Here is a 25,754-nt window from a genome sequence, read left to right on the forward strand (position 1 = left end):
CAGTTCTTCTTAGCAGAAACGTGGGGTAATATTTTTAGTTTACCAATGATGGCAAAAACAACAACAAAACAAAGCTCTAGCAGATGCGCCCGTCGACCGTCGCAGAAAAATGCGCGTCTAGTGTGAATTGTAGGAGTAAGTAAATGTTTACTTCTATAGCACCTTTCACTGATAAAAATCACAAAGTGCTTCACAAAGAAGACATTAAAATTACAGCCGGTCATACACATATGGCTGATAAAATAACGTAAAAGACAGAAAGGTAAAACACAAAAAAGACATGCATAAATGACCTAAAAGCTCTTTTAAATAAAATCGTCTTGACCTGACTTTAAAACACTCCACAGAGTTTATCTGACATACTGACAACAGGAGGTCGTTCCAAAGACAAGGAGCAGCGGCTTGAAAGCCAACGTCTCCTCTGCTTATATAGCAGGTTTTTGGCATGGTTAATAGATTTTGATTTGAAGACCTCAAGGACCGGACTGAAGAGTAGGGGGTTAAAAGGTCAGTAATGCATTTAGGAGTTTGTCCATACAAGGCTCTAAAACCTAAGAGTAAAATTTTAAAATCAATTCTAAATTTTACTGGGAGCCAATGTAAAGAGGGCAGTAAAGGAGTTATGTTCGCTCGTTTATTGGCTCCTGTTAAAAGCCTTGCTGCAGAATTCTGAACAAGTTGCAGATGTTTTAAAGAGCTTTTGCTAAGACAAGTAAAAAGTGAATTACAATAATCTAACCGTGAAGATATAAAAGCATGGATAATCATCTCCAGGTCAGGTCTAGATAAGATGTTTTGGAGTTTTGCTACACACCTCAGGTGATGCATACAATTTTTGACAGTTTGTTTAGCATGCCGATCCAAAGACAGAGATTTGTCAAAGAACACCCCAAGGTTCCTGACACTCGACTGAACAGAGGAGCTCAGGGAACCAAGGTACTGTTTGATTAAAGGGATTTTGTTGTCTGGGGCAAAGATCACTGTCTCTGTCTTTTGAGTGTTTAAGTGTAAGTGGTTATTAGACAACCATGACTTAATGGCAGATAAGTAATCCACTAAACTGGTCAAGATATTCAAGTCAGTATCTGGGAAAGAGCCATACAGTTGGATGTCGTCAGCATAAAGATGATAGGAGATGTTGCTGAATTTACCAATTAGTTTTCCAAGGGGGTCATGTATAAAATGAATAAAATAGGGCCCAGAACTTATCCCTGAGGTACGCCACAAGATATATTTTCTGTTTTAGTGGATAATGAACCTACAGTAATATTAAAAGTCCTTCCACTGAGGTTAGAGACAAACCAATCTAAAACAGACCCAGACAGACCATAGTCGTCTTGAAGACGTGCAATCAGAATGTTATGGTCAACAGTATCAAAGGTCCAGAAGCACCAAAACAGTGAACCGGCCAGAGTCTGCCGCCATAAGCACGTCATTAGAGACCTTCAGTAGAGCTATTTCGGTGAAGTGATTCTTCTTAAAACCTGACTGGAAAATATCAGAAATGTCATGTTGTTCCAAATGTAAATGTAGTTGCTCCGCAACTACCTTCTCCAACATTTTAGAGACAAATGGAAGCTTTGAGATTGCTCTAAAGTGTTTAGGGTCAGAATGATCAAGGTCAGGCTTTTTTAAGATGGGAGTGATAACAGCATGCTTTAAAAAAGACTTCAACGAGAGGTTAATGAGTTCAACAACAGTCACACCAATGGTTTGAAATACTTTTAGGAAAATACTAGTGGGAATTACATCGAGAGGGCAAGAGGAGGGTTTGATTTTCTTCAGTAAAGAATGAACATCCTCCACAGTTACAGGAGAGAAGTTAAACCATGATGGTGAATGTTGAGAGCCCAGGGAGGCTGGAATACCACCTAAAGGAGGAATGTTTGCTCCAACATCCAAAACCTTTGTCAAAAATCCCTGGAGAAATGTGCAGGTGGATGCTGCACGCACTTCGCTCCGTTTCCATGTCCAGTGTGAACCTAGCGTATCGGACCACGGATTATCTGTGATCCATTACACCCATAGTTTCACCCAGAGCTGCAGGCAAAGTATTAACAGCGCCACCCGGTGGCCAACAGTATATCACAGCCGTAGAGTTTTGGAACATCATAGAGAATCAATGGGTTTCTGCAGCCATGACTTGGCGGGCCAAATTTGGCTTGCGGGCCACACTTTGGGCACCCATGCCTTGAAGGATGGACATTCGTGCACTAATCTGCTGTTAGTAAAACCCAGACTTTTTCCTCACCCATCATCTATACTTTTCTAAAAGGAAAAAGTGTAGTCATTCATTCATTCATTCATTCATTCATTCATCTTCTTGACCGCCTCTTCCTTTTTGGGGTCGCGGGGGTGCTGGAGAGTAACCCGGCTACTGATGGGCGATGGCAGGATATCCCCTGGACAGGTCTCCAGTCTGTCTCAGGGCCTCAATCACACACACAACCACTCTCACATTCACACCTAGGGGGAATTCAGAGTCACCAATTAACCTATGAAGCATGTTTTTGGACAGTGGGAGGAAGCCGGAGTCCCCGGTGAAAACCCACGCATGCACGGGGAGAACATGCAAACTCCACACAGAAAGGTCCCAGCCGGTGTGAAGCAAGTGCGCTAATCACCGCGCCACCATGCAGTCCAAGTGTAGTCATTTTAACCCAAAATACAGTTCTTAAAGCAATTATAGTGAAGGTGATGGTAAAGGCTGCTTCAATTTCTTGGTCTGCAAAAGATGTTTATTAGAGACATCTGTAAAGATGTTAATATTGGCTCGGGATGGTAGTCACTTCTTCTGTTCAGATTCACAAGAGTTGCTGGATCCAAGCCAGCTCCTATCTGGTGAAGGTGGGACACACCCTGCATGGGTCACCAGTCCAAGGCCACACAGACAGAGAACCACACACTAGAAAATGATGTCCTATGAAGCATGTTTTTGGACAAGGTGTGTAAAGATTAATCGATTAACCGATTTCTGTCCCTTTTGATCCAAGCAGATCGATCTGTCTGAGGTGGAATTAAATCAAATCAAATTGAATTGAATCTTCTGGTTTAGCAGGGCTTTGAGGTCACAGGTGACCCAGGGGTTGTTGGAGAAACGGCGTCCTCTCGGGCTCTCCACAGATGTTAATATAGTCTGTGATGCAGTGGGTCAAGCCATCAATGTTCTTCAGTTTTTATTTATTTATTTGTTAATGATGGTTAAGTTAGATTTTATAACCTATATTTTTCTTCAGTGCTAAATATTGAACATTTTTTCTTCTTAGGTTGTTGGTGGTCAGTTGGTATATACTTATTTACTGAGCTATACGCCATCCCCACAAGACCATGTCATCAGAGCCTTGCCCCTCAAGCTTCCCATTCACTGCCATTACAACAGGTGAGTATTTCAACCTTCCACTGTAGTTAATTAAAAAATCAATAAAAAAGAACAGTGATTAAAGTCTTCCTCTGATGGAAATCCTGTATAGAGTTTTTAACATGTCTGTGTGTCATTTTTCTTCTGAAAGAGAACAAATATAATAAGAAATCATTTAGTTTTTGCATTTCCGAGTATTTCTCCTTTTAAATCAATCAAACTGTCTTGGACAGACTCTGTCTGAATGAATGATCTTCTTTCCATCAACAGCTCTGCTGCACATGCACTAAACCCTCATCTGTTCCTAGTGTCTAGTTCAGGTTCTGGAGAAGAGAAGATGGTATCTTCACATTGACTGCAGTCAAATGAGCCGCCGTTCACATTTCTGTGGTCAAATCAGCATCACTGGATTTTTGGTGTGAGTTTCATCCAATACTTACGGTAGCAGGACTGAGAACGCTGGAAAATCTCCACCAGACTCCACGGAGCTTCTTGATGTGACCACGGAAATGTGAACGGCGGCTCATTTGACCGCAGTTGGAAAGGATTGTAAATCAATGAAAGAGCATTTGGATGTTAGCTTTGATTATTTTATCAAGAACTCTGAGAAACCAATGATTGAATGTATTGATCACAGTCAATAAACATTGGAGAATTAGCTAAAAGAGTCTTTGGTGAACTGGAAGGAGAAAGAATCAGGATTTTGGAGGAAGTTCTGTCCACAAACCCCCTTTTGCCTACGGCACCATATAACTCAGAGCTGGGCCTCACTGTACACTACCTTCTGTTACCACTGGAGGTTGAATAGATTTTGATCTGGCCCTTTTCTTACCTGTGAGCATTTCCTACGTGTAGCTGCAAGTCCTCTGAAAAAGCTCTTTTGTCTTCAGCTACAGGGACATATAAAACTGCCACCACTCGATCAGACTCATCGGCAGAATCTTCACAATTAACTGCTGCAGCCAGATTTTCCTGAAAATTGTTGGCATGGTCATGAGTGCAGATGGAGGCTGTCCGGTAGACCGGTGCAATGTTCCCTGTACGCTTGCGCGATCGAGCTCTACTCCCACAAGAAAACATGTGCAGAGCACAAAACAAAATGACATCTTACTTACATACCCAATTATTCTATTAACATCAAAAACAAAGTCACAAACTCAAATTCCTTTTATCTGTGGTGTGTATGAATGATCAGATTATTAACATGATCAAATGGACTTACAGAACCGTTCTTTATTCCCTTTTTTCTCCCTCCCCATGAGTTTTACACGTTCACAAAAATGATCAAACAAGCTCATCCTTCCTATTTTAGATGCAAATACAGCAAAAAGGAGTAAAGGAGAGCGAGAGAAGTCACCGAGTGTGTGCAGCTGAGTGGGTGGTGGGGGTGCTCACGGTGCTCCTCAGTGGGCTCAGAGAGCTTGTGCGTATGCACAGACACATGAACAATTGGAGCAAACATTTCTGAGACCAGACTGCTTCTGCGCGACCTCTAAATGTGCCAGGATGATGACTGACCCACGCCAATATCAACTGATCGCTGTTTGACTTGAACTTTTTCTGAAAACCTCAGCGGTGGCGGCGCATAAAATGTCAGATCACAAATTCCACTCTACTGCCACCACCAGAAGTGACTTCACCTGCCAAATTTGAAGAACTTCTATTTAGGTCTCCGCATGGTGGCATTTTGGGGTATGTGACTGAGGATTTAGCCATGAGTGTCCACAGACCAGCAGCAAAGACCTGCTGCTTTTTGGCCTGTGAGGTGATGAAAACAGTTGTTCCCAATGAACTGAGTTTCCTTTTGGAACAAATTGGACTATTTGCAACGGTACAGAACTTTTGATATTTTTCCACATACTTTGCAGAAGCAAAACTAGACACGCCCCTTTATAATCAAATGTAAATAGCTTTCAGATCTTGTACATTGTTGTAGGAGAAGCTGATTAACTTTTTTTTTTTTTGCCCTTCCTTTGGACTCCTTGTCAAGCTTCATCTTTACTTTGTGAAAATGTTCCAGATTTCATTACTCGTACAAAGTTGGCTTCGCACCACAGGTCCAGCATACAACATTCCTGAAGCGCATCAGAAGTAAACTAACATTCAGCCTCACAGTCTCCAATGGTAAGGATCGTTTCAAAAAGTCTCCATCTGTCCTCTGTGTGTGTGAATGTGGGTATAATTATGTCATAGATAATTACTGTATGAACTAAGGAAAAAGACAAAAAAAGTTGTATCAAAGCAAACTGTAAACTATTGTATAACTATATAATTGTATAACAGACTTTTTCTTTTACCTCCCCTCTGGCAGCCCAGTGGGAGCCCCTCCCTTCAGGCCACACTTTCCTGCTGGGGGAGTCTGTGCATTTTGTTGCTCGTGCTGGAGTGCTGCTGCCTGGAGAAAAGCTTCATGTGGAGTCATGCCATGCTACAAGCTCTCAAGATCCAACCGACTCACTTGAAGTGGACATTATTAACAATTCTGGGTTTGTAAGAGGCGCACATCTAGAACCGCTCTCACTTCTGTGTTTCATAGCCCTTCAGGCCACGTTCTGCAGAGTTTGCTCCTCTAGGTTTCGCTTGGTCCTTGTCTTCTTACAAAATGAGCATAAGCATGAATGAGTATAAGTACCAATTAAACATACTAAAATATCACAAACAAAAAGAATCTGAAATGCTCAAGTCACTGTGGTGTTTAACCTCTCCAGAGCAACATCCTGTTGTTTAGGGTTCAAAGATTCTGTCGTTTGACCAGGGAGAAATTACATTTGTGACTGGTCCTTTACTGTTCATTTTCACATGGATCTGTAGATCTCACTGATCTCTTTCCATCCCAGTATATGCAGAAAAGTCTGCTCTTCATACATGCAAACCCCACTAACACTGATGCTCTCTTTGCAGCTGCATGATGGACAGTGTTAGAGAGGGAAGCAGATCCCAGTTCATTTCAGGAGGAGGCAGTGTGGTGAAGTTTTCTGTGGATGCGTTTTTGTTCAGAGAAGTCTCACAAGTAAGAAAACATTTTACTTTCAGTTATTTTGTGTTGTGCACCAACAGTGACATCCCATGTGAATTTATAAGGTGCAAAAACAAAAAATGTCTTCTGGAATACTTTGAAACATCCTGTTTTCAAATCAGAATATAGAATGTCAAATCTGAACTGAGCGCAAGCAAATCTCTGAAGTCTACTTAAGGTCTGACTGCTTGCCCTTTTCTGACTGAGAGCAAACGCTGCACACACAGGGTGTGCATGTGAACCGCAAGTGTTCATAGGACAAATGACACTCCGAATGCCTACTTTCTCCATTTCTAACAGTCGAGCAGAGAGCATGCATTTATCACTTGGATAGCATTTGCAGACTGTAGGAACAGTGGGTTGACTGTAGCTGCAGCCAACCCACAAAAGGTTCTAAAATTCCGCAAAAGGTCCAGTCTCTGTCTGTCTTATATATATATATATATATATATATATATATATATATATATATATATATATATATATATATATATATAATGAATGAATGAATGAAATGGTTTATTTCAAGCAATCAGGTCATAATACATAACATATCTCTTAATAAATCATAAGTAGATCGCTTGAAAGGGAGTGGAAGGAAGCGAACTTATATAATCCCACCCCGACTCGACCATTTTCTCTGCATGAATTATCAATATCCGGTTCAGGACTTAATATCAAATATTAATAGATTCAGGCTATTAAGGATCATTAATATCATTAATGTAATCAAGTTTCAAAGCATCCACGACAAATCATTTATATTAATCAGTAAAGAAAATTAATACCATAGTGATTGTAAACTTTTTAGTAATCATTACTGCATATTGCATAAACAATAATCTAATATTCTCATTGAAAAAAATACACTTTGTGCATGAATTATGATAATACAAAAATAATTAAATCATCTTCATTTGCTAATGCTGCAAAGATCAAGATATTCTCGTAAAAAGAAGACAATTAGTGCAGATTGTATTAATCAAATAATTATTATTAAAAAAATATAAAAATAAGTAAAAATTATCTTCATTAATTATCTGCTTAGGAACAAGTTTAAGGCCACGTAACGGTTCTTCTTCGTTGTTTTGACTGAGAGACTCTGAAGGTCCCATTTCAAGGGAAATGTGCTCATTCTGCAGCTCAGAATTGGGTCAGAGGTCGTATCCAGCGGTTTTTGAGTTCACATTTCACATTTTTCTTGAATTAAAGGGTCAAACATGCGTAATCCCACAGTTCTCAAAGTCCTCCATGGATTTTATTTCCAAAGGCTTGGTAACATCCGGTGGTCCGAGTGGTTTCACAAAGATTCTGGAGTTCAGAGTCCACGTACTGTGGATCTGTTTCCTCGATCGTAGGAGCCTCGCATGCTTCACCAGATCAGCATAATATTTACACAGATGATCATTAAGATAAACAGTCGACCCCTTCAGGTTTTTACGTTGTTTCATCAGAGCTATCTTGTGCTTTCGATTCACAAACCTGATCAGGATCGCTGGTTTATCCCTATTCTTTCTCCGAGGAAGCGGATGACAGATCTCAACAGTGTTTAGGTCCAAGGAAATCCCTTTAGACGCAAGAAATTCTCCAACTTGATCCTCCATGGTCACGTTTGCTCCCATATCAGCTCCGTTGGCATCCGTGCTAGCGCTGGTAGCACCAGGCCGCACCCGGGGTTGTAGTTGAAGTCCCGTGAGAATCACATTATTCATCCGTGCCTGTTGATCCATGTCATGCATCCTCCTCTCCAGGAGATCTTCCCGTGAGAATCACATTATTCATCCGTGCCTGTTGATCCATGTCATACATCCTCCTCTCCAGGAGGTCTTGGCGATTATCTCGTTGTTTTTTACGTGCCTTTTCTTGACGGAAATCTTCCACGATTTGGAGCAGTGGTGTTAGCTTAGCTTCGAGCGCCAGCAGAGCTTCAAGCTTAGCATCACGCAGAAGAGAAGGGGTTAGCCGAGACTGGATGTCGGCTAACGCGGTTTTAACCTCTGCCAGATCAGCTTCAAGATTTTTCTTCGGTGCCATGTTCAACTCTCCTCGTTGTGGTAGTTGTTGCTGCAGCTCGGTGATTAAAGTCGCTTGTAGGCAACTTTAAAAAACTTTGAGTTGAGGAGAGCTAGAGACACACGTCTGCTCGTGACCCGGAACCGGAAAAAAAAAAATATATATATATTATATTATATATATAATGGAGCTATGTGTATATATAGAGTCATAGTCCTTTTAACAAAATAATACTAGCAAACTTAAAAAATATAATCAATAGTCTGTCCTCCCTCGTCACTTGCTATGAGGACGTAACCTTTTCTTTCTCTTTTCTCTTCTTCTTTTTTTCTAAACTGTGCACCAGATACTTTTGACCTTTTCTGTCAATCTTTCTGCCGTTTTAACAATAAATGCCCTCACCAAGAGTGTCGACTACGCTAATACTCACCTTGAGGACCACAACATTTTGTATTCACCATTTCTATTTGGCTATTTCACACAAACATTAATTTAAAAAGTGCATGTATTTTGCATGGTCAGGGAATGGAAATTTCTTATAAAAAACATAATGGTAAACTTCATACTAAGGGGAAGAGGCTCGTTAAAATTCAACGGAATATTAAGGACAACCCCGACTTCCTGTTCTCGTTCAGTCCCGCTCTTCACCTTCATTTCAGGTGCATTTCCCCGCCCCCGCCTGCAGCTACTTGGTCTCGCCGACGATGCAGGCGAGGCACAAGTCATCTCAAACACACAATGATTCCATCCACCCCTACTCTTTTCCTTCCTGCACCTTTTGACGCCTTCTCAGCCGACAGGAGCGTGCAGCTGCAGGTGGCACTAATTCTCTGGTTTCATAGAAGCCCCTAGCAGCGCTGCTTTTTCAGCAGCACCACCCAAACCGCCCAAAAATCTGGTATTGCTCCCTCCGTCAGAGTCCCTATGAGACTGGAGGCTACAGCTGCTCTCTTGTCTCACACCTCGGGCTCACACAGCTAGCGTTACAGCTCTGATGCCAGTGCTGCAGTCTTTACATAACTTTAAAAGTGCGATAGGAAACCCCACTGCAGGCGTTCATATCCTGCCTCTGCGGCGCTCCGTTTCGTTGGGTTCAAATTTTCACCGGACGACGCAGCTGAACCACAGCAAACAAAGGGGGGATTAGCATGAACGTCTGTGAGTTTAGAGTTTTGCAAGGTTGGCAGTAGAGTCTAGCTGCAGCCAACCAGGAGCTAATATGAGCCATCGGCTGTTGCTAGATCGCTCCCGCATCGCACCTGAGCTGTGACGCTAGCCGTGTGAGCCCGGGGTTAAACTGAGCAACTGCGCTGCAGTTTTCTGCAGGTCTGAACTGTCATCCAGTGAGAATGAAAAAAAGTGAAATTCCATCATCTTCTGCTGCAGCTGGACAGATGTATATACGTTTTTTATTTATTACCAGATTAGCTTTCCCGCAGTTACTCTCTAAAAATAACCCATAATTGGTGAAATCTAGGATGATGTCTTGAGGCAATAAAACTCCTCACTACAAACTTTCTCCACTTTTCTCAGACAGACATGGATATTTGTAAATCCAGGATTATAGAATGAAAACAAAGATCTGATTGTGATCACAGATTTATGTGAGTTTGAAGAACCTCTGCAGGAATGCACTGAGGAGAGTGGCATGGTCTCCGACCAATCAGGACGCAGAACAGGGTGCGCCGTTAAAAAACAAAGCAGCAGCATGATTACACTGAGAGCAAGAGAACTGGAATGTGGAGGAAGAACTCTGTGTTCTGTTCTGTTGGACGGGATTAGGGAGAGTTCAGATGGAGACAAAGAATCTAGAAAGCTGGAATAAAAAGTCTCGATGTCTGTGGCTCTCGATCATGTGGCCAGATTGAAAAATAAATAATGGGTCTCTGATAGCGTTTGGGGGCCGGGCCGAATGTGGAGGTGGGCGGATCCAGCCCGCGGGCCGTAGTTTGGGGACCCCTGTTGTAGAGGAAGGTTGATGGAGTTCACTTTGTATCCCACATGCATCCATTAAACCTGTGAGTTTTCGGAGTTTATATTTGAATGTATTTGCAGGATGACAGAATAGCCTCCCAGAACGGCCGTTTGATTATTCTCGGGGATTTCAACAGAGCAAATCTTAAAACGGAAATACCAAAATATAAACAGCATGTCACCTGCCCCACCAGAGGTCCAAACATTCTGGACCATTGCTACACAACAATAAAGGACGGATATCGCTCTGTTCCCCGCGCTGCTTTAGGTCTTTCCGATCACTGCCTTGTCCATCTCATCCCCACCTATAGGCAAAAGCTGAAATCAGCTAAGCCTATAGTGAAGACCGTGAAGAGATGGACGGATGAGTCAAAGATGGAACTACAAGCCTGCTTTGACTGCACTGACTGGAGCGTCTTTGAAGCTGCTGCCTCAGACCTGGATGAACTCACTGACACTGTGACATCCTACATCAGTTTCTGTGAGGACATGTGTGTGCAGAGCAAAACTCTCTGCAAATTCAACAATGACAAACCATGGTTCACTTCCAAACTGAGGCGACTTCGCCAGGACAAGGAAGAGGCCTACAGGAGCGGGGATCGGGACCTGTACAAGCAGGCCAGGAACAAGCTGACAAAGGAGATTAAGGCAGCAAAGAGGACCTATTCTGCAAAGCTGACGGACCAGTTTTCTGCCAACGACTCCACTGCAGTTTGGAAAGGCCTGCAGACCCTCACCAACTACAGGAGACCATCCCCCCGCCCTGCAGAGAGCTATCGCCTGGCTGAAGACCTCAATAACTTCTACTCCAGGTTTGAAAGGACTACACCTCCCCCCTCCTCCTCCACCTCCACCCCGCTGAACCCACCTGGAATTCCAATTCCAATCTCCCCCACACCTGATCACTCAAATGCACTGAGGATCTGTGAACGAGATGTGCGTCAGCAGTTTCAGAAACAGAAGATCAGGAAGGCTCCAGGACCTGATGGAGTGTCCCCGTCCTGCCTGAAGGTCTGTGCTGACCAGCTGGCTCCCATCTTCACCAGAATCTTCAATAGCTCTCTGGAGACTTGTGTGGTCCCTGCCTGTCTCAAACACTCCACCATCATCCCAGTTCCCAAAAAGTCTTCTGTCACGGAATTAAATGACTACAGACCCGTCGCACTGACCTCTGTGGTCATGAAATCCTTTGAACGCCTGGTTCTGGGCCACCTGAAGAACATCACTGACCCTCTGCTAGACCCCCTGCAGTTTGCCTACAGAGCGAACAGGTCAGCAGATGACGCGGTTAACATGGCTCTTCACTACATCCTGCACCATCTTGACTCCGCTGGGACCTACGCACGGATCCTGTTTGTGGACTTTAGCTCCGCCTTCAATACCATCGTCCCTGAGCTCCTCCATCTTAAACTGACACAGCTCACTGTGCCTCCCTCCACCTGTCAGTGGATCACCAGCTTCCTGACTGACAGGAGGCAGCAGGTGAAGCTGGGTCGCATCACATCCAGCACCCGAACTCTGAACACTGGCGCCCCCCAGGGGTGTGTTCTCTCCCCACTTCTCTTCTCGCTCTACACCAACGACTGTACCTCAGGAGCACCTTCGGTGAAGCTCCTGAAGTTTGCGGATGACACCACAGTCATCGGACTCATCCGGGATGGTGATGAGTCCGCATACAGAGGAGAAGTGGAGCGGCTGGCTGTCTGGTGCAGCCAGAACCATCTGGAGCTGAACCCACTAAAGACTGTGGAGATGACAGTGGACTTCAGGAAGAACCCCCCGCTCCCACCCCCTCCACTCACAGTTCACAGCAGATCAGTCCCCCCTACGGACTCCTACAGGTTCCTGGGGTCCACAATCTCACGGGACCTCAAATGGACCCAGCACATCTACTCACTCCGGAAGAAGGCCCAGCAGAGGTTGTACTTCTTACGACAACTGAAGAAGTTCAACCTGCCTCAGGAGCTGCTGATCAACTTCTACACAGCAATAATCCAGTCTGTCCTGACCACATCCATCACAGTCTGGTTTGGATCTGCAACCAGAGCAGACAGGGACAGACTGCAGAGAACCATCAGGTCTGCTGAGAGGATTATTGGCTCCAACCTTCCCTCCATTCAGGACCTGTACCGGTCCAGGGTGAGGAAGAGAGCGGGTAGAATCTCGACAGACCCTTCACATCCAGGACACGGTCTCTTCAGTCTCCTCCCCTCAGGACGGCGGTTCAGGACTTTGTGCACAAGAACCACTCGCCACAAAGACAGCTTCTTCCCGCGAGCCGTCACTCTGATGAACTCTTGACCAGTCTCAGAGTACGGTGCACAACATGGGATCAGTTTTAACCGGACACTGTTGTATATATCTTTATCCCCCTTGTTATTTTTTCAGATGTGTATATATATACGTGTATATATATATATATTCATATTTCTTTTTTATCTTTTATATTATTATTATTTTTTATCTTTTATCTTTTCTACATAGGAGCACAGGTCACTGGAACCAAATTCCTTGTATATATTCTATACTTGGCCAATAAAGCTGATTCTGATTCTGATTCTGATGTGAATTCCCCCACCCCACCACCACCACCACCCTCAGAGATACAGTATATTACTAAAAGTGTTGGCTCACCAGTTCCTTTCACTGGATCTAAGGGCCCAAGTCCAACTCCTGAAAAACAAGCCCACACCACCATTCCTCCTCCACCAGTCCAGTCTGAATGTCCCGTTCTCCTGCAACCTCCAAACCCAGACTGGTCCATCAGATCTCCAGATGGAAAAGTGTGACTCCTCCCTCCAGAGAAGGCGTCTCCACTGCTCTAGAGTCCAGTGACGGCGTGCTTCACACCACTGCATCCACGCTTTACATTGTACTTGATGATGTGTCTGGATGCAGCTGCTGCCATGGAAACACATCCATGAAGCTCTCTTGTACTCAGACTGATCTGAAGGTCACATGAAGGTTGGAGCTCTGTAACAATTGACTGCAGAAAGTCTATGACCTCTTTGACCTTCAGCATCCTCTGACCTCTCTCTGTCAGAGCAGCGTTTTATATGACAGATGCGTCTGTGGTGTTGGTGTCTCTGTGATGTTGGACTTCAGAGACTCCAGCAGCTTCAAACATGTGCTGCTGCTTTGTGATGGCATTTTATCAGCTGGTCTCTAAATCTGATGGATTTATCTGCAGAAAGGTTCCTCATTCTGTCTTTATCTGCACCAACCCGTATGTGTCTGAATCAACCACAAATCTCTTCATAGAATGATAATCACGCTAACGTTTTGTGAAATATCTAAAGTTTTCATACCTTGTTCAACACATTCAGCTGTTTCACTCTTTCCATCAGCAGAGATAATTTTTTTCCCATATTGTTTGAAAATGTTGGTCTGCTTATTAATGTGGAACATCCTTCTTTAGTAGATTTTCCTTTAACTGAACTCACCTGGAAAAACGATTACAGGAGTCTAAGACTGATGTCGGGTCCAATGAGCCCCGAGACGCAACATCCATGAGTTTCATTGAAAAACAAAGAATTTTCTCTTTTTGATACTTAAATAATTTTGAACACACTGTATACTGCTGTGATGCAGCTAATGAATAAATTATATGAATAAATAGAATATGGCTAATTGAAAAGAACCTGAATTAAATCCAGTTAGTGTGTGTAAATACAGAGATCAATGCTGCTTTATTTTGTGTATATTTTTTCAAACTGGTATGATGAAAATGTCCCCAAACACCATCAAAACAGAATGTTTCACTGTTCCCCCGTTTTTCATTCAGATTTTTAACTGCAGTTTGTTGGTGCAGATGCTGTACCTCCATTGTTCTCTTTCAGTCAGTCTCAACAGTTCTGTCATTTCAAAAGCCTGCAACTACAACAAGGAAACTGGCAGGTTAGTATCCATTTAAAAGCTTTGAAATCATTTGACACTTTAAAAAATGAAGGTAAGAAAAATCTTTATCTTTCCATTCATCCATCCATTTTCTTAACCCACTGAAGTCCTTTTGGGGTCACGGGGGCCACAAGCAGCCTGGACAGTCTGTCGCAGGGCCATGCAATCAAAATTGTTTGGGAGAAGGGGAGTAGGGGTGCTCGCACTTTTTTCACTCACTCAAAGACTCACTCACTCAGGTGCATGTCAACTGTGAGACTGTTTGCAACTACACAGTTCAAATGTTTCCTGTAGTTTTTCACCAGGTTTGCACTGGAGGAGGGATTTGATCCACTCCACAGATCTTCTCTAGATCAGTCAGGCTTCTTCAGAAGTTTAAGTTTGATCTCCCTTCAAAGATGTTCTATCAGATTTAGGTCTTGAAACTGGCTAGATCACTCCAGAACCTTGATCTGCTCCTTACAGAACCTTCCTCCAAACACGGCGAGTGGAATTCAGACCAGAAAGATCTATTTAGGTCTCATCTGATCACATAACTTTCTCCCATGATCCTCTGGATCATCCATATGGTTAAACTTGAGATGGGTCTGGAGATGTACTGGTTTAAGCAGAGGAACCTTTTGTACCACACATGATCCCAAACCATGACGTCTTAGTGTATTACCAACAGTAACCATGAAAACGGTGGTCCCAGCTCTTCTCAGGTCATTGACCAGCTCCTCCTGTGTAGTTCTGGGCTGATCCTCATCTTTCTCAGGATCACTGAGACCTCACCGGATGAGATCTGGAGCTCCCGTCTGAGGCAGATTGACACTCATGTTTAGCTTCTTCCATTTTCTAGTAATTGCTCAAACGGTGGATCTTTTTTTCATCAAGCTGCTTGGCTATTGCCCTATTGCCCTTTCCAGCTTTGTGGAGGTCTACAATAGACCCTTTTCACATGAGGTCAAAAAAAACGGCAAGTGTGCAGAGACTTCCGGCTATATATTATGTCTATGGTTTAGAACGTCAAAACTGACAGTTAAACGCTGTTTAAAGCAATTTTACGTAAATAATGAAAGGTAACCTAAACAATTGTAATGGAAATTTGTAAAATATTTATTCTATAAATATTCTACCTTGTTTTGGTTTCTCCTCTTAGATCAAATGTCAGTATTCCTCCTGCAGAATGCTCCACAGCTGCTTCCCCAAAATGATATTAAACCAGTCGTGGATTATTTCTCTCTACAACCCGGTCATAGTTAGATGAAGGTTACAGGAACTTCATTGAATGCTGCTGGTTTGATTATGAATTCCGATTTTCTTCTTCTAATTGATGCTAATGCTAACGCTAGCTTTCCAGGATGGGGATGAGACGTAGATCTGCAGAAGATCTTTTCTGTCCAGTTAAAGTTGATCACATTTCTGTGTTCACAGAATCACTGAAAACAGAGATAAAGTCAGATCATTTCAACGTGTCTGACCATAAAGAAAAACTAATAACTGTTGTGTTATTTTCTGACGTAGCTCCTCTTTGCTGTTGATCATAACCGTGTCTGATCCTGCAGGATAATAAAAGTAAACAAGGATCAAAATCATTTGTAACCATCAAAAATATATATAAGAAAAGGATTATTTGCATGTAATTTCTAAAATACGTACAGGTACGGCCAGTGCTGAACATTTTTCTTGGCTGCTTTTAGTTTGAAAGCTATAATTATGTGTCTAACTAGCAGCACTTAAAATATTTGCTGTGTCACTTGATAAACATTCGTATTACAATTACACTAATTTGAGCCTTGAGCGCAATTTAAATACGTGTGGCCAACAAGAATTTGCATCAGGTTTTGTGCTGATTGCACTAAAAACACGTGAGAATAACATCAAGCAAAATAGAACCAGTTAGAATAATATCTGGTCAAACGAAAGATCAATATTTTCATTTGAACCTTAAACATTGGAGGATTGCTTAAATTTGTATTTACATTTGTGAATGATCTAAGACAGGAAATGAAAATACAGTTCAGCTGGACATTCATAATATAAATATTGTACTTTTTTTTCTAAAGGTTGACTTTTATTTATGTAAAAATGTGTTCAACCGTGTTCAGCTGTCAGCTTTTGTCGTTCTAAATCCGTAAACCGGAAGTCATTTTACACATGATCGGCAATATCGCCATTTTGTCTGACATCACCGTGAAAAGGGTCCATTGGGTTTATTTGCAGTTCCTATGGGGTTCCACCTGTGTTGCCCACATTGCCTTAAGAGAGTACTCAGTGGACTGGCTTGCTATGCTAGCTAGCCGCCCGGCGGTCAGTGGTAGCGAGCTCTGCTAGCACTGGTCGCTGCCCAGGCTGCTGGTCCCTGGGCAACAGAGCCAAACTGGACAAACACAGGTGGTGCCACCACGGAAACTGCCCATGTTTTCTTACTCTTAAAGCATATGGGGCCCATTTGGCCTTGCTGGCTGGAAAATAAAGCTGCTGAATCACATGCTATGGGAAAGGGTAGTGGGGAAAAAAGGTTGAGGTCAGCGGTGAGCATGCTTGGAGCTATAGTTTCTATGAGAGTCTGCAGTGACAGCAGCTGTGTTGTTGGTTTAGATCAGGGGTCCCCAACTAATTTAGCAAGAGGTCCACTAACTGTCGGCTTGGTAGACCGGGGTCCCAACATGCAGAAACATTCAGACAGTAGTTCACTTTTCTGCTCTTTCATTTAACTGCAATTTGTAGTTAAATTGGCAAAGAACATGTTTATCTCATTCTCTCAAAAAGTATTTTTCGCATTCAGTTTTGTACAAAAATACATAAATGTACACAACTACATTCAGAGTAAAAAAAAAACATTGTACATAAACTTACTTCACTGTAGTGCAATATGTGTGCTCGTTCCCAAACTTTAACTTTCACTTAAAGTGCAACAGTAACATGAATGCACCTCAAAAAGCATCCATAATTATGATTCATAATTCTGCAAATGTTAACTTTCCGTTTTACAACCCTTAGCAGTAGGTTACAAATAATACTACATTTTAATCATTCAAGAAATAACTTTGATAAGTGCAAAAAACTTTATGGATATAAAGGTAAACTGCAAAATAGACTTATGTCGATGTGAGAAATGTGCATGAACACTGGGAGCTAAACTCTAACAATGAAAGGAGTCAAAAGGATTGAGGGATACGTGCACGTGTTCACTGGTGAGCTGGGAGTGATACTTGTTCTTAATGGTGTTAATAGAGAAGGCTGGTTCACAACTGGAGGTAGAACCAAACATTGTTAATGTGTACAATGTCACGTTGATGAGAGAAGGAAACTTCTATTTTAACACAAAACCTGTCAGGATCAGAGGATTCACGTTGTTCTCTTAACTCTACATCAGCCTGAACTCGTCCATCCGTAACAATGTGTGGCCTCTTTGTAAATAAATGACATCATTCTTCACTAAGAAGAGATTTTTAACAATGATCAAGAGCTGTTGTCCCAAAGTAAAACCATCAAAGTGAGTCTTAAAGTTTCTAATCAACTTTTTGATAGTCAGAATGAGCAGTGACATGGATCCCTTTAATGAAGGAAAATGCTCACAGTTCTCCAGATCCATCTGCAGAATGACCAGTTTCTTCTGAAAAGACCGAACAGCAGTCACCAAGTCACACACAGAATCTTCTTTTTCTGCTGTTTGGGACACAATACAAGTGTTACAAACAGGGCTGAAAGTAGATTTTTTGTTTTGCCGGTACTATACTCCCCCCCCCACCACCACCTTTTTTTTAAGAAAACTTCTAAAACTTTCAGACAAAGTAAAAGACAAAGTAAAAACAAGTCTTTCCTTGTTTCCCTCCACTGTAGTGATGAATTCTGTCTTTTCTCAGAGATTCAGTTCTTTGGTTCACCGTAAACAGCGGCTCTTTCTGCCACTGAATGCATTTTTAGGTTGTTTTTGCTATATTTAATTTACTATCAACTACTATGTAGAATTATGCACAATATCCATAACTAATGTAAAAATGTTTTATTCACATTCCCCCCAGGGGGCACGCCCCACCATTTGAGAAACACTGTTCTAGTCAGTCAATATGTGGTTTCTTCAGTTGTCTTTATCTGCTGTATGGTCATTGTTATTTTAATTATTAATGATTGATTTTTTTTAATTTATTTTTTAAATTTATTTATTTAATTCATCATTTTGTTTTAGAAATAGATATTTCAGAACATTGGAATGTTTTATTAGCGATTTTCTTGTGAAAATCTTGATGCGGCCCAGCCTCACCCAGACTCTGCCTCCACCGGCCCCCGGATAAATTAAGTTTGAGACCCCTGGTCTAATATCTTTGACACTATGGCATTTTTTAATTGCCAGGCATTCCATATTCTATATTCTTGGCAAAGATCCATTCATTTTTGTCTTTAAACTGATCTTAATGTTCTTTTGTCCAGATTAAAGGGGCATCTGGAGATGTAGAAACTCACCTTTGCTTGATGGTTCTGGTGTCTCAATGGCAGAACATCATTCTCACTTTGCTCTTACCCTTTAACATCTGATTCATTTTTCTCTGCTGTAATTTGTTTACTATTTCTTTGAAATAATTTGGTGCTTTATTTCACAATATCACCGTTGACTTTTTCAATCTCGACATTAATGATCAGGTGACTGTGAACAAATTGAATGTTCCCGAACAAAAAATTAAACGCACCCCATTACACGCACATCCGCAAAGGACTAGTTTATGGACCTCGCAGTCTTGTTCCCGGGTTGTTGCATGCCAATGCCTGATTCGGGTTCCCTCTGCGTCACCCCCGAATCCCTGGGTGCCCCCGGCTCCTTGTCCCCTCGGACACAGCGCTCCGGGTGATGCCGTCTTCGGGTGCGCCGTCTTCGGGTGCGCCGTCTTTGGGTGCGCTGTCTCCCGGTCCGGCATCTCCCGTGTGCCTTCTGCCGGGGCGCTGTCTCTGGGTGTGCTGATTCCTGGTGCGCTTTCTGCCTGTGCACCTGCTTGGAAATTTGGGGGGTCTGCAGCCCTTGGGATGTGGCGCCAGGCGCGAACCGGAGCCGGGCCGGTTCCGGCTCGCAACCCAGAGGTTGGGGACCCATGATTTAATAGGAGCGGCTGGCATGTTGGGGGGCGATGAGTTGGGGAAACCCAAATAATCCAAAAAGTGACTGGGAGAGAGCGCAGACCGAGAGAGAGATGCATAGGATTTAATCAACTGGCTGATGTGCCACTAAAACTATGCAAATATCTAAATAAAGAGCTGCCGGCTTTCACCTTTAGAGTCAATTTAATTTTTTTTTTCTTCCGTAAGAGTGACTGCAGCTTTTGTCATGTGAAAACCAGCCGCACAGCTGATCTCTCCAGCCAGAGTGGCGTTTCGTCTCCAATTCTTTTACCGGATCATTCCGGCTTACTTTCACCCAGGTTATATACAACTCAGCGATACCTGAGCGCAGGGAAACGCGTTCTTTCAGGACCAACATACCTTGGCACCACACAAGTGGATCTGTCGGACCTTTTCTTGAAGCTGCTGTCCGCTTTTTTCCCGCCAATATAGTTTCTGCCATCCCCTCCATCCACACACAATTTCCAGGGTCTACTTTTCTCATTTTAGACAGTGCCATTGTTCACTCAATCACTTGATAGTTTCACGTACCAACATGTAAACAGTCCACCGCTCTGAGCTTTTGCTGGTTGAAGGACCCCGGTTCACATGTAGCAGTCCTGTTCAAAAATCATTGTAGGTAAAGATTAATGAGAGATAGTACTTTTTATTAAAAATGCTCGTCCAGATAAAAGGGTCTCTGGGTCTGGACCCGGTCAACCCTGCCAGTTGGGGACCCTGGTGTTGAGACTGATGCAGAGCTGGAGGTAGCAGAGATGAAGATGCTGAGGTTCTCTTTGGGAGTGACCAGGATGGACTGGGAATTGAATCCATCAGAGAATCAGATCATGGTGAATGTTCTGGATATCAATGCAGGGAAGCAGATGAGATGGTTTGGACTTGTTGAGAGGAGGAACACAAATAAGAAGGATGCTGGGATGGGAGCTGAAAGGTCCAGAGGCAGATCAAAGAGGAGGTTCATGGATGTGGTGAAGGAGCACTCGAGGGTAGTCGGGGTTGGTAAAGAGGCAGAATCTCAGTGATGTCAAAAGGAGCAGCCCAAAGTAAAATAATTTTGTTTAGATTTACATTCTCATTTAGCACTCACTTATGAGTTGATAATTGACAATAAACAAAACAATTTTACTTTTTACAGGTGGGAGGAACTTTCAGCCGCACCTTCCTTTTGCTCCTGCTGTGATTTTGTGTGTTCAGACTCAGAAAACTGTAAGTTCCAACAGTGATGACTGGGAATGCATTACCTTTATGTCTGACTTCAATTGACATGTTTTTGATTACATTTAGTGTTAAATTGTTGAAATTTCCAGGACTTTCTATTCCTAAGCAGAATATGACCACTGCATCCTAACTTACTCCACTACCTTCTGTCAGTAAGTTCATAGAAAATGGGATGGAATGCAGAGATTGTACTAAAAACAGTCTGTGATTGGAGAGCTTATAACAGAGCCCTCAGTCATCAGTCCCTTATCAAGTTCACAAGCATCTTTCAGGAATATTGTAGTGGAGTTGAGCTCCATAAATGATCTGATCCACTAAAACTTAAAACCATCCTGTTATAAATGTATTTTATGTCACATTACCTTACACAGATTAAAGCAGCTGTCCGCCACAAACACGGCAGTATCTTCTTCAATAACCCAAAAAGTGCCAAGCCCGGGGATTTGAACATGAAACATGGGTGGAAATCCAGCCAGTAGTCATAGCCAGGTTTTTCACCCAGATTGTTGACCAGAGCTTCACATACAGATCTGCATACGATTTGTGTTGGCTAATATTAGGTTGTGTTTACTACTGTGACCTGCTAAGGATGAAACCCATCTCCCATCGCTAGAGAGAGAGAGAGAGACACCCTATCACACACACATACACACAATCTGTGGCCTTCTAGGTGTTTGAAAGTGGCAAATCTGATCTGATTGTTCTAACTTTTACTTTCTATCTTACCAGTGCTCAACAGCAAGGTCAGAAGTCTAGGCTGGCATATTGGACAAAAAGATATACCAGAAAAGAAAGAGATGGACTTCCAAGCTCAGGGTAGAGCAGTGGTTGATCCAAAACAGAGGCACCAAGAAAGAGAAGAGCCATACTACAAGACTTATAAGACTTTTCTACATGATATCCAAGATGATTATCAGGAGAAAATGCGAGTTGACCTGAATGATAAGCCATGGAATATGACTGGATTCAGTAAACACAATGTTAAAGAAAGAAGACTGGCAGATGTTGTGGGCATGGAAGCAGTGCCTGGTGAGATGAAAGAACTCTTTCCACATGATACAGCTCTATCAGATGAAGGCAGCTCACACCGGAATGAAAGTGCTCCCACTACTGACAACCTCCCATACTTGAAGAAATTGGAGACTAGTTTATCTTATAACAGAGGCAGCAACACTTTGACAGATGGTTTTAAATCCACTTTTGCAAGAAGTTTTCATTTTGGTAGCACTCCTAACATGCTGGATGTCTCAATGAGCACCAAATGTCCTGGGATTGAATGTGATGCATTCACTGGCATCCTTCATAATGAAGAGAAACCAATCATAGTGCAGAAGCACGCTGTATCTACCATTACTGGTTTAGAAAGCTATGGTCCCTTTCTTGGAAAAAGTAGTTCTAGAGACAGAGGCGTTCAATTTGCCACCAGTAGCTTGCAGAAAAATACTCCTGTTTTTTCTGAAGTCAGAGTTTCTGAAATGGGTGGCTTAGAGTTTACTAACTGGAATAGTGACCTGTGGTCAGAAGGGCGAGTGTGTTTTAACAGATCCACATCTGACAACACATCAGTGCGAGCTGTTGACTCCCTCACCAGTGAAGGATATCATGGAAATGATTTCATGATTAGAGGCCACGAGTCAATTAAGGCACCTGGCTCAAAACACTTGATTTGTCTGAACAAGGAGTCAGAGTTTGACAAAAGTACAGATGGTTCCTGGGTTAACAAAGAGCCAGAAGTACATTTGGATGCAATCAAAGGGTCTCTGTTATTTGACCCTGAGCTCAAGGATGAAGTCAACTCTGATCATTCTACTATAGTGACTTTTAGCAGCAGTCCATCAGACCCTGAGAGCAGCCAGCAGACGGGCCGGCGGTGGGCTGAGGGATTGCCTGAATGGGACATGCAGAGTTTTAGGGTTGTTGTGTAGCAGACTACGAAAGATGACCCAGGTAAATGGTTATTCCATGAGAAATGAGGACTTGTTCCAGTGTCTTGAAAAAGCTGTTTATAAAGTGAATGTGTTGTTCTGGTGTACAGACTCAAAATATAGGCACAAACAAAGTAATATGCAGGCCTTATTGTTGAGATGTTTCAATGTTTGAATGTTCAGTTTAACAGAGGACAAAAAAACTGGTTATTTTTGAGTCACCATTATCTTTTACAACCCCCAAACATTAAAATATTGTCTCCAAACTTTTCCTTTCCTTTCACATAGAGCACTGGTTCCAGAAAACCCAGAAGATTCCCCTTCAGTGAAAAAGGGTGGTTGTATATTTTTGAAGAACATCACTTAAAACCAAACGGGGACAAGCTTTTGACTGATAAACCTGAATTTGTTCAGACATTGTTCAATAAACTGAGTCAATCTTAAAACCTCAGACTTGTTTCTTTCATACCTCTGTGTAGGTGTGGTGGTTATGTTTTTGAGAAAACATTGTATCAAAGGTGGTTTGGCTGGAGCGGGACCAATTGTGAGCTTCTGTTATGATGGTGAGCCCTTCCGTGCGGTCATGAACATTTTAGGGGTTAAATGACAAATGAGTCCAGTTCTGTGTATACGGGCATTTGTGAAGGAGACATTTTTGAAGATTTTGAATAATGTCTAGAAACACCTGAGACTTCTTATTAGTTTAAATGAAACGAGAAATATGCTGACCTAACATGCTATTGCAGTTTGGCTTCAAAATCCCAAATTTTAACGTTCAGTTTTTGGACTTCATCCCAAAGATGCATTTCCAGTTCTATTTTGTCTCATTTATTTTTTATTGTTTTGGTTGCAACTGCAAGTCAAGGAGGTATTGGAAAAAAAGGCCACAGAGAAAAATGTTACCGGTGCCAGCCCTAAGGGTTATTGGGCAATGGCAAGAGATGCAGCTAGGGTGTCTGTGTTGCCAAAGGCGGCAAGGCTGCGGCGGTGGTCAAATCCAAAACATATCTGATCAGGCTGTTGCTTGTTTAACAGCAGATCCTTAAATTAAGATAATTTCACAATGGGCAATATTCCATAAGATAAGTGAACACAATAAAATTAACCTTCAACAAAGGTGTAGAAATAAAACAAAATATTCAAAAACAAACAAAACCTCCATTCAAAATGAACACAAAAAACACACATAAGGCAAAGAAGCCTAACTAAATAAATACATTCAGTTATCGGTTTCAACTTCTCCATACTACTGCACCGAGTCAACATACCCACTCGTGAAATTTGGGCACATCAAAGAAAATGTGACACTAAATGGCTGTGAAACGGCAGAAGAAAGCATTTAGAAAAATTTGCCTTTTACAAATTTAGAGAGACAACAGGTGCTGCAAACAGCTCTGACCTATTTCCAGTGAGCCGCAACAAAATCTTGTGGGGCTCAGCATGAGCTGTGACTTGTGAGATTTGGTTGTGGCTCATGAGATGTGAGTCAGACGAGCCACCGGAAATAAGTCAAAGCTGTTTGCAGCGTCTGCTGCAAATTTAGGTAGGTAAATTGTTCTTCAACAATCACATGTTTACTTTACTTTTCCCAACGTCACACTTTAAACAGAAAAACAACACACTTTTTTAATTTTTTATTTTTATTTCCCTGCGGGCATGTCCCAAAAGGATTATAAAGTTGATTATATACCTGTGTACAAGTCCAAAACACATCTGGTAAGGTTGTAGTTTGTTTGTGCTACCCTAGGCATGTTTACATTAAAGTGGGGTCATCTGGACCCCACATGACACCACACTGAACATTTTCTTCCAATGATTTTTTATCTTCATTGATGTCCGTGTCAGACATGAAATCATGTCCACCTTTGTCATGGGAGGGATCACAAATCATGTAATGGTGGGGTCATCTGAACCCATAAGAGAGCACGAGGGTAAATAAACCTTTTTTGTCTATTGACCTCTATAAATGGGGCTTTAAAGATGTTGTCTGTTGGTCTCTGCCACATTTTTGACAATTTAAAATAAACTTGTTTATTTCCTGAAATTGTAGTCTAAAATTGTCGGTGTGCTGCCCCCTGCAGGTTAAAACAAGGTTTTACAGTTGAATTTTGTGATTGGTCAACTGGTGCAAGTCCCAGGTCATTTCAAAAGTTTCACGTCATCATGCTCTGAGCTTCAGTTGTCAAATATCTACTGGCTTGCACAACTTTCCAATGGACTTGGAAGTTGTCTCTTATGTTGTCTGTCATGTTTCACTCAAGATTGTTTGCTTAATATGTTAGCCTTTATGATGCTAGCGTTATTTTACCACTCAGACACAGGTCCCCTTCGAACTAGACCAGGGGTTAGCAACATTTATTACATGACGTGCCAATTAGAACGGTGCCATCACCAACTATAATGAAAACTCTGCTGTCGTTCACCCTTCAGCCTGTTCAGCCAGGGATTGTGACAGTAAATCTGCTTTCATGGGGAAGACAAGCACCACCACTCTGTCATCCAAGCGTAACCGTCCCGAAGATTCTCCCGGGGGCGTCTCCTCTCCAGGCAGCGGAATCAGCGACGTGCTAGATTCCATAGATAAGAAGCTCTCCAGCCTTGATGCCCGCCTCAACCTGCTGGAGATCCTCCACAAAGAGTTCCAGGGCCTGCGGGAGTCTCTGGAGTTCAGCCAGCAGCAGGTGCAGGAATTAGCCATGGAGAACCAGAGCATCAGGGAGTTCGTGAAGGTGCTAACCTCCAACACCACCCGGCTCTCTGAGGAGTACCGAGCCATGAAGGAAACCCTCCTGGATCTTCAGGCGCGGAGCATGAGGGATAACCTGGTCATTTCGGGGATTCCGGAGGAGGCGAGGGAAGACCCGGAGGCCACGGTGAAGACCTTCATGGAGGCCCAGCTGAAGATCCCGAAGGAAGAAATCCAGAAGATTTTGTTCGACAGAGTCCACCGGATTGGAGGAAAGAAGCCCAATAGTCAGTGCCCGCGACCAATTGTTGTTAAATTTGAGAATTTTAAACAGAAAGAGTTTGTAAAAAGTTGCGGGCGGGACCTGAAGAAAAAGGCACTTCAGCGTTAATGATCAGTTTCCCGCGGAGATCTTACAGCGCAGGAAGATTCTTTTTCCCTTGAGAAGAAAACACCTGACCGGCGCGGTTGTGGCCGTGGACAAGCTGCTCGTGGACGGCCGGCTCTTCCGCGACCCCGAGATCGCCCCCTGGCTGTACTGAAGACCCCTTTTTCTGTTTTATTCTTTCT

At 42.7% G+C, this 25,754-nt stretch overlaps 1 protein-coding gene across 1 annotated transcript in view; it reads left to right on the top strand.

The window, feature by feature from the left end:
• LOC112151378 overlaps nt 1-22,944 on the top strand; it is a 35,391-nt gene extending 12,447 nt beyond the window's left edge. The window contains exons 2-8 of the mRNA XM_036216347.1: nt 3,267-3,379; nt 5,379-5,482; nt 5,670-5,844; nt 6,260-6,368; nt 14,173-14,258; nt 20,491-20,561; nt 21,303-22,944. Of these exons, the coding sequence (XP_036072240.1) occupies nt 3,267-3,379; nt 5,379-5,482; nt 5,670-5,844; nt 6,260-6,368; nt 14,173-14,258; nt 20,491-20,561; nt 21,303-22,498 (1,854 nt within the window). The 3' untranslated portion in view covers nt 22,499-22,944. The remainder of the gene's footprint in view (nt 1-3,266; nt 3,380-5,378; nt 5,483-5,669; nt 5,845-6,259; nt 6,369-14,172; nt 14,259-20,490; nt 20,562-21,302) is intronic.
• The last annotated feature ends 2,810 nt before the right edge of the window (nt 22,945-25,754 follow it).

The sequence above is a fragment of the Oryzias melastigma genome, linkage group LG17, assembly GCF_002922805.2.
Source record: "Oryzias melastigma strain HK-1 linkage group LG17, ASM292280v2, whole genome shotgun sequence".
Lineage (NCBI taxonomy): Eukaryota > Metazoa > Chordata > Actinopteri > Beloniformes > Adrianichthyidae > Oryzias > Oryzias melastigma.